At 42.7% G+C, this 10,441-nt stretch overlaps 1 protein-coding gene across 1 annotated transcript; it reads left to right on the top strand.

The window, feature by feature from the left end:
• Positions 1–6,603: 6,603 nt before the first annotated feature.
• Positions 6,604–7,822, top strand: LOC119306876 (aquaporin PIP2-5-like). The gene has a single exon (XM_037582984.1). It carries the CDS (start codon positions 6,660–6,662, stop codon positions 7,533–7,535), a length of 876 nt encoding a protein of 291 aa, XP_037438881.1. The 5' UTR covers positions 6,604–6,659; the 3' UTR covers positions 7,536–7,822.
• The last annotated feature ends 2,619 nt before the right edge of the window (positions 7,823–10,441 follow it).

Here is a 10,441-nt window from a genome sequence, read left to right as displayed (position 1 = left end):
ATTGAGGATGCACTCTTGTATCCTGAATCTACACGCACCCTTCTAAGTTTCAAAGACCTCAGATCAAATAATTTCCATCTGGAAACAATTTCTGAAAATAATTCTGAATATTTACTTTTAACAAAGAGTATTAGGTCTGAGAAACAAATTCTTGAGAAATTCCCCTCACTTTCATCTGGAATATATTACAGTTATACAAAACCCATTCCACATGTTGCGTACAAAATAATTTTTCAAGACCTTAATAAATTCAAGACTTGGCATGATCGCCTAGGTCATCCTGGCATAGGGATGATGAGAAAAATTATTGACAATTCTATTGGTCACAGCCTTCCAACTAAAAACTTCCCTAAATCATCAGATTTTGTGTGCACTGCATGTGCAACTGGGAAATTAATTATAAGACCATCTTATCTTAAAGTAAAAAATGAGTCACTTAATTTTCTTGAACGCATTCAAGGAGATATATGTGGTCCAATTCAACCACTATCGGGACCTTTTAGATATTTCATGGTACTCATAGATGCATCTACTAGATGGTCACATGTGTGTCTATTATCCACACGAAATCATGCTTTTGCCAAGATAATTGCTCAAATTATCAAATTAAGAGCAAATCATCCTGAAAATAGGATAAAAACAATTCGAATGGATAATGCCGCTGAATTTTCTTCACGTGCATTCAATGACTATTGCATGGCTATGGGCATTCATTTAGAACATTCTGTGCCATATGTTCATACTCAAAATGGTTTGGCTGAATCTCTCATCAAAAGAGTAAAATTAGTTGCTCGACCACTATTACAGAATTGTAATTTACCAGCATCTTGTTGGGCACATGCGGTATTACACGCCGCCAATCTGATACAAATCAGACCAACTGCATATCATACAACCTCCCCGATACAGATAGTACGTGGCACTCAGCCAAGTATTTCCCATCTGCGAAAATTCGGTTGCGCAGTATACGTACCGATATCACCACCGTAGCGTACAACCACGGGCGCCCACAGAAAACTAGGGATCTATGTGGGTTATAATTCTCCGTCAATTATAAAATATCTTGAACCTCTTACAGGGGACCTGTTTACTGCCCGCTACGCTGATTCTATTTTTGATGAGGACCATTTCCCGGCATTAGGGGAAGAGTCAAACCACAAAGAATGCCAGGAAATCGATTGGAATGTAACAGGCATTCAGTCCTTAGATCCACGTACTAAACAATCTGAAACTGAAGTTTAGAGGATTATAGATTTGCAACACATTGCAAATAACCTGCCAGATGCATTTACTGACCATAAAGGTGTCACTAAATCACATATTCCCGCTGTTAATGCACCAGACCGAGTGGAGGTACCAAGTAAAACCACTCAAACCCCAAATGAGAGTAAGAGGGGGAGAAATCTGGTTAGCCGGAATATAGCTTCTCAAAAGCCTCCGCGGAAACAGAGGAAATCAAATCCTCTACCAGTAAATGCAATTCAACCTCAAGTTGAAGGACACCAATCAGATGCTCAACATCTAGAACCCAGCATAAATGCGCATACAAATATAATAGCTGGGACATCGGAACACCATGACTCTATTGTTGCGGGAAATCACATAGAGTCTGAAGGTATAAAAAATTTTCCATAAACTATATAGAATCAGGAGAATCATACAACAGAGAGACTACAATTGTCGACATATATTTTTCCTCCGAAATTGCCGAAACCCTTCAACTGGATCCAGAACCAAAGACCGTCAGGGAGTGCCTCAAGCGTCCTGATTGGCCTAAATGGAAGGAAGCAATTGAGGCAGAACTGCGCTCGCTCAATAAAAGAGAGGTATTTTCCTCAGTAATACCTACTCCTCATAATGTCTTCCCTATGGGAGCGAAATGGGTTTTTGTTCGGAAAAGGAATGAAAACAATGAGGTGGTGAGATACAAAGCGAGGCTTGTAGCACAAGGGTTCACGCAGAGACCCGGCATCGATTACGATGATACATACTCTCCTGTTATGAGTGGAATAACGTTTCGATACTTAATATCTATGGCAGTACAAATGAGTTTATCTATGCAGTTGATGGATGTAGTGACAGCATACTTATATGGGTCACTCAAATCGGACATATATATGAAAGTCCCTGAAGGACTTAAAATGCCGAATCCAAAAGCAAATCGCAACGCATATTGTGTAAAATTACAAAAGTCACTCTATGGCTTAAAACAGTCGGGCAGAATGTGGTATAACCGACTAAGTGAGTTCCTTATTCAGAAAGGCTACTCAAATAATGATGATTGCCCTTGTGTATTTATAAAGAAATCCTCAAATGGATTTTGCATCATCTCTGTGTACGTTGATGACCTCAATATCATTGGGAGTACACCTGATATAGAAGAAGCACGCAATCATCTAATGGCGGAATTTGAGATGAAAGATTTGGGAAAGACCAAATTCTGCTTAGGCTTACAGCTTGAGCACCTTCCCTCAGGAATTTTAGTATACCAACCTGCTTATATTCAAAAGGTTTTGGAGAAATTTAATATGGATAAATCATATCCAACCAAGACACCCATGGTTGTCAGATCCCTTGATATGAATAAAGATCCTTTTAGACCTCGGGATGATGACGAAAATATATTAGGACCTGAGTTCCCATATGTCAGTGCCATTGGTGCGCTAATGTACCTTGCAAATTGCACCAGGCCTGATATTGCATTCGCGGTAAATTTACTAGCTAGACATAGCGCTGCTCCAACAAAACGTCATTAGACGGGAGTAAAGAATATCCTTAGATATTTACATGGCACAAAAGATCTTGGTTTATTCTATCAGAAAAACCAAGATATGACTATGGTAGGATATACTGACGCTGGCTATCTATCTGATCCTCACAACGCCAGGTCACAGACAGGTTTTGTATTTTTATATGGTGGAACTGCTTTTTCATGGAAGTCAACAAAACAGCCTCTTGTAGCAACTTCCACTAATCATTCTGAAATTATTACATTATTTGAAGCATCAAAGGAATGTGTATGGCTTCGCAGGATGATTAACCACATTCAAACTGCATGTGGTGTTGGTTCATTAGGATCACCAACTATTATTTATGAAAATAATGCAGCTTGTGTTGCTCAAATGCAAATGGGTTATATAAAAAGTAATATCACAAAACACATTTCTCCTAAGTTGTTCTATCCTCATGCATTACAGAAAAATGGAGAAATTGATATTTTGCAAACTAAATCATGTGACAATCTAGCAGATTTGTTCACAAAGTCTTTACCAAATTCAACATTCTAGAAATGCATTCATGGAATTGGTATGAGACGACTTCGAGATTTGCAAAGTTCAGGGGGAGAAATCTCCTGAAAATATAATCCTTTTAGTTATCAGCAGATAATGAATATTGTACTCTTTTAGTTATCAGCAGATAATGAATATTGTACAATCACTTTTATCTTTACAACACCCACAAGCAGGAAGACCTATTCAGGAGATCCTCTGGTGAGCTTTTGAGTCATATTTTACGAGGTCGGTTGTTCGCTCTTGAGCTTGAAGCCACTATTCTTTTTTTGCGATCAAAATGATTGCATTAATCATGGAAGATCATTACAATCCTTTCGGCAGAGGGTGCCAATTTCATCAGGTCCATTACACAGCCATACAACGGTGCGAGGTACAGTGACCCAAGTGTGCAAGTGTATGACTTCATTCCTACACCTATTCACATGCGAAATCACATGCTCACGACCTAAGGACAGTAGCCTTTTTATCTCACCAATCATAGTTGTTACGGGTTATCTATTCTGATCAAGTTCCTTGATCATAGTGGCTGCAATAAGACTCTGTTTCCAGGATTCAATGACCAAGTAAATTATTACAAAAACAGGATTTTTTTTTTTGGAAACAATCATACCAGCCTATTTATAGCCAAAACCGGTCAGAGAGAACCCAACCTGGCGATTACACATGTGAAAAACTGCAAATGGAAAATACTAGCGCTATAGGGTTTGAACCGGCCAAAAATTAAAAAGGGAGAGAAAGATATAGCTAAGGCTCATGATCCAATCCGGGGACAAGGTTACCAATGGCCAATACCACCGAATGTGGTTCGTACAAAGGCGTTAATGATTAAAAAATAGTCCTATATAATCAAACACTTGATATGCCAACAATAATCATCACCACTCTTTCTGTCAGCGTGTGCCAACAAATTCTACATTGATCACCATGTTCTTCCCTGTCTCTGGCAGCTGGCGGCTATCAAGACTACACCACGCCTCTGCAATGACACGCTGTCAAGAGCTAATCGAGACCTCAATGATGCACACATCTAAATTATTAAAAAAGGAAAAGGAACGAGGAAACAATTGACATGACGCCAATAGTCATGTATCAACATCAACCACCCTTGTGGCAGCACCCAAACCGCGATAAGTTTTTCCAAAAGCGATCCTCTCGAAATGAAATGATTCATGGGTGACTTAGGATGTCAGATATTGTGATTTCACCCAGAAGAGCAAATTTGACGTCAGATCATGTAATCCTCTGGCTCCTTTTTGATGATAGACTAGCACGTCCGCAAAGCCACATTTGAGGGGCCCATTCCTCGAAACACATGTATGGCGATTACGAAAACAACATGGTGGAAAAAAGAGGCTAGCAGCTCATAGGACCCTCACAAAAAACAACAGCTCGCATATGGGCGTCGGACAAAAAATTCGATCGTTGGTGGACGCAAAAAAAACTAGGACATTTATGTGGCAAAACACGCATAAACAGGCGAGTCATGTTCATCCAGAAGGCTGGTCGTAACGGGGAGTATTATATACTAGTATCACGCACATGATGCTAGTGTATGATACTACTACATAATGCATAGTATATCATAGTTAGTATCTTATGTTGCATTATTAATTGACATGCATGACACAAATTATACAATAATATTTAATATGATACGGTATCATGATATGATACCACATCATCTTTTTTCTATTTAATTGTGTGCCACATCATTCAAAAATAAAGTTTAGTTGGCATGTATGCTACCGTTTATAATACTTTCATTACAACCAGGCGAATACATGGCACGGGGAGCCATGCATAGGCACTGCATGCATGCAGGGTTCTGCTCTTGCATGCGCCCATGCGCTGCGTTCACATCCGTTCATCCATCCATGCTGCTCAAATGAGAAAAGTTATCCACGCACGCATGATCAACGATGTACACAGGCCCCTCAAAAAGACCCATTTCACATTCTTTTTTATCCATTTTGATGACAAGTACTTTCGGGCGGAGGGAGTACAACAGAAGTAGTATATACTAATTCGATCTCCCTGTATTAATCCTAGCCGATGAAATTAGCTCACCTAGCTAGCCAAGAATACGTAAGTTCATCCGAGGAGATCGAATTTATATATGCCACAGCTGGCTAAGCTTAATTACCCCCCTCCATCATTAATCCTTGTCTCCTTCATATTTTGCGGCGGGTACCTTTGTTCTTTCATTTGTGCAACCAGCTAAACGATCTGACCAACGGGGCATTTTCGTCAGATTGGTGTGGTTTTAGTCGGCAGCGTACGCGTCTGGTCCTTCCCATCTACAATCCTGCAATGTCGATTGATGCCCTGCAATGTCCTTGCTCGATTGCCGGGGACGAAGTTTCACTTTCACCACCCGGTTAGCCAGATAGTAAGTAAATAGATACCCAAAAGCTGGCTGGAATAGTTGGAATGTAGGATTATCACATCCATACCACTAAAGGAAAATAGTCTCAACACAAATCATCTGATGAATCAGATCCATTAGCGCAGGAAATGAAAAGACAATGCGCAGGATTAATACAGGAAGGTTAAATATGTCACGGCTTGTACCCATAGGATTAATAGAAGGAAGTGAACATCGAAATATATCTTTGTCTGTGTGGTGTTTGGTTATTCCTAACCCTAGCTCATTTACTTATGGTTTATTTTGTTCACATGCATCATGTAGTTCTATATCTCACCGTAGCATTGTTTTGGCCTACACTTCATACTTACACGTCCGCTAAACTTGCTAATAATCAAAGTGAATTTGTAGTTGTCCCTATTCACCCTCTCTAGGTTCATATTGATCTTTTCACTGTCCATATCTGCCCCACCACCCCGATCCCTTTTGTTTGTATTGTCGATCTCTCCTCCTAATTTGGTGTCTGCCCTATAATCTCCAGCGACGTCTTTGTACGCAGTCTTGATCCGGTTCATAGCCAGTCAAAAAATAATAAACAAATAATTACAAAAGTTTGTCAACAGTCCATGATTTCACCATATACATGAATGTAACCAAAATACAACCTATAGTTTTCTGTTTATTTGTTCGTAAGAAAATAATTGTACAGTGTAGAAATCTATGTAATTAAGATATTCACTTCTACAAAAAAACACTGCCGTGGCACTAAAACAATAAAAAATACAGGTATGGCTTGTAAACAGTAAATGACACTTGTAGTAGTAAAAATATGCAAATGGTGCGTGGCACTATGGTAGGGCACCAATATATGCTCAGTGATGCTGGCCATGCTCTATATATACATGCATCCTTGCCGGGGTATGGACACCCAATCTCCATCTATCATTGCCGATCTATTCTTGATTAATCAGCTGAGATCAATCGAGGAGCTAGCTACCTCCATGACTATGGCAGCAGCACAAGGCAAGCTGAGTCCGGAGGCCATCGACAATGAAGTCATCAGCAACGGCAGCGCCAAGGACTACCTCGACCCTCCTCCGGCGCCGCTGGTTGACGCCGGCGAGCTGGGAAAGTGGTCGCTCTACCGCGCCGTCATCGCCGAGTTCACCGCCACGCTGCTCTTCGTCTACATCGCTGTGGCCACCGTGGTCGGCCACAAGCGCCAGACCGACGCCCAGGCGTGCAGCGGCGCCGGTGTGCTGGGCATCGCGTGGGCCTTCGGCGGCACGATCGCCGTCCTCGTGTACTGCACCGCCGGCATCTCTGGCGGCCACATCAACCCCGCCGTGACATTCGGGCTGCTGCTCGCGCGCAAGGTGTCCCTTCCCAGAGCCTTCCTGTACATGGTGGCGCAGTGCGTGGGTGCCATCTGCGGCGCGGCGCTGGTGAGGGCCGTGCACGGCGGCCACCACTACGCGCTCTACGGCGGCGGCGCCAACGAGCTTGCGCCGGGATACTCCAAGACGGCGGGGCTCATCGCCGAGATCGCCGGCACCTTCGTGCTCGTGTACACCGTGTTCTCGGCGACCGACCCGAAACGCATCGCCCGGGACCCGCACGTCCCGGTGCTGGCGCCGCTGCTCATCGGCTTCGCCGTGCTCATGGCCCACCTCGCCACCATCCCCGTGACTGGCACCGGGATCAACCCGGCGAGGAGTTTTGGTGCCGCCGTGGTGTACAACGACAAGAAAGCTTGGGACGACCAGTGGATGTTCTGGGTTGGCCCGTTCATCGGCGCCGCCGTGGCCATGGTGTACCACCAGTACATCCTTAGGAACAGCTCCATCTTCCGGTCCAACTATGATGCCGCCGTCTAGCTACTTTCATCCATTGATGCGTTCCATATCTACTAGTTGATGAGTTGAGATCCACATTATGGATGGATTAATTAGTCTGTTATTGTGTTACTGAACGTATGTATTGTATTGTATGTTAGTGTTGGGTTTACAGTGTTTGATAGTTACTGCAAGAGATGACACGTTATTCTTCATTTTACGGGTTTTGGCTCCGGTTCTTTTTTTTCCTCAATCACCATTGTCACGTTGCCTGTTTTCTTTCGCTATGTCACGTCATCTCTGTTCACTCTCCTTGTAATTTTATGTAGTTGACATTTTATACTGAATGATGGCTAGTCTAGTGCAATAAAATTCAAATTTGCCTATGTCGTTTGACTTTGAATACAGGATTTCAAGTTAAAACTAAAACATTGAATTCCTTTCAAACCCTATGTCCCTTTCCTATGAAATTTAACCAGACTGGTCGGTCACTAAATTACTTCCGCTTTACGCTTTACGGGGATCTTCCATTTTTTTTCCTGTGTAGTTTGAATTTAAAACCCCCAAATTAACTTGAAACTAATACGTCAAATAGTAGTGTTCCTATGTAAATTAGTTCATTCAGCAGCATCAAGCATCGGATCCGCATCTGCATACATGCATGCCATACAGGGGAGTAAAAATCATGCATGCATACATGGATGAAATATGGACCACGTAGCACTGGACATGCAGGTGGTACTACTGCCCCCAGGGTTTGTGAATATGGGCAAATTTTGAATTGAATCTGAATTTGATGTTTAATGTGTGTCAGACCATATAAATACATGGCGCCAAATAACTATGAATTAGTATGCGTGCACTGCATAGTAGTTCTCCTCTTTGACAGTTTACTACTCCTGCTAGTGCTTTCTTTCGCGGCGTTGCATTGTCTCGCTCGACAGGTCGAGGTGTCAACGTATGTGCGCTGCGCTCCACAGTACACAAGTTAGCTTCTTCCTCGGAGAGACAGACAAACTCAGTGGCCCAGACAAGGCCATGCATGCAGCTACATGCAAAAACAATCATGCACGCATCATCGTCGCTCGACAGTACTAGTCCTTATTCTCCAACCATTCTTCCCTTTTTCACGCAATCTCACTAGTCTTAATTATCTCTTCTTATCCCATCCATATCAGGTAGATGTTGGGAGGACATACTCCTACCAAGTTTTACCATGTTTCGTTTCCTGTTTAGGGTTTAGGGTTTATGGTTATCAAGTTGTAATAGCTGTAACTTGCTGAAGTTTTTAAATTTTGTCAAAGCATATTGAAGAGTGGTCTTGTTTCAAAGCTCTCATCACCAGGAACATGAGTATGCAAAAGAAACATAGATTGCACTTGGGGTTGAAAAGATACAACAGATTCAAATTTTAAAGTGAAAAGAAAAAACATAGAATGTGTGATGGGCTAAAACACATACAAAGTCCAAACGAGTTTCCAAATCATGAATCGGGACGTATATAATTGTACGTAACAGTTTTAACAAAAATCTTAGGCATTATTGGTTCCCTGTGGCAACGGTGGTGGTTATTCCCCTTCACACAGTACGTTAAGTTTCTGTAAAACTAGTCGGCAGGAGTAGGATTTCTGTAGTCTTACCCATGTATGAAATTCACTGGATCATGGCACAGACAGTACGCAACTAGTCACGTGCGCATGGTTTTCCCCTTCACACAGTGCATGCATGGTTTTCCCGGGGAACAAGGACAATGAAGGGCCGTTGAGACGGGCAGGAGCACTAGTGTGGCCTTAATTTAGGCGTGAATATATGTGGACAAATTTAGGTGTTGGCTTAATTGAATTTGAATGAATGGTACATGTCAGATGAGTCATATATATCGATCGCGACAAAACGCTGCAGTGTACTAGTATCGTTTTCAGGATGCGCATGCACCCTCTCTCTCTATATATATATCTCTCTCTCCTGATCACAAATAATATCGTGTGGTGTGGTCGATCGGCCTGGCCGGGACCATGCACATGCATATACAAAGTGAAAGTCATATGGACAAATATACGCTTGGCTTTCTGGATCTCGATCTCTAGCTCCGAAATATTTTGTTGCATGCTTATGCTTACGTACATGTCTCCTATCTCAACATATGCGCATGGAGTGCACGTCTAAGACCTTCTACAATGCAAAATCCTTAGAGAGATACTTAGGAAAATGAAATGTGAGTTTTTTCTTAAGTGTAGGACGTCGATAACGTCCACACGTGTGGGCGTTAAGGGGTCTGCCCACAGAGTTTGTGTGGTGTTTAAGGGAATCAGCCCACACGCCTACGTTTGGGCAAAACAAGTAATGCCCACACACCTTTTTTTCCTCGCGGTCCCTCTCATATGCCTGCGTGTGGGCAAAATAGATAACGCCCACACGCCCATACGTCAGGCCTCCTACCTTATGGTCCCGCACGCCCCGCGTGACAGTCACCAGCATCCCCGCAGTTGCCATGGTTTGGACCCTCTTCCATGTTCATTTAACTGCAGTTGCCATGTCGCTGAACTACAGTTGCCATGTCGAACAACTATAGTTGCCATGGTTGCTCAACTGCAGTTGCCATGTATGGTCTGGTCTACTGCAGTTGCCATGATTTCAAAACTTTATGAGTTGCCACCTACTAACACTAGGCAGTTGAGAGAGTTGCCATGTGCTCACCAGCATGCTAGGGCAGTTGCCATGTAAAAAGAAGAGTTGCCATCTACTTACGTGCACGCTAGGGCAGTTGCCATATACCATACAAAAACACATGGCAACTCGAGTAAAAGAGAGATGCCATCTGCTTGCGTGCACACTAGGCAGTTGCCGTGTAGCCTGCAAAACACATGGCAACTGACATGTTCGGATAAAAAAAGAGTTGCCATCTGCTTACAAGCACACTAGGGCAGTTGCCATGTACACTGCAAAAC

This window comes from Triticum dicoccoides, chromosome 5B (assembly GCF_002162155.2).
Source record: "Triticum dicoccoides isolate Atlit2015 ecotype Zavitan chromosome 5B, WEW_v2.0, whole genome shotgun sequence".
Classification (NCBI taxonomy): domain Eukaryota; kingdom Viridiplantae; phylum Streptophyta; class Magnoliopsida; order Poales; family Poaceae; genus Triticum; species Triticum dicoccoides.
This window is presented reverse-complemented; position numbering and strand designations above follow the sequence as displayed.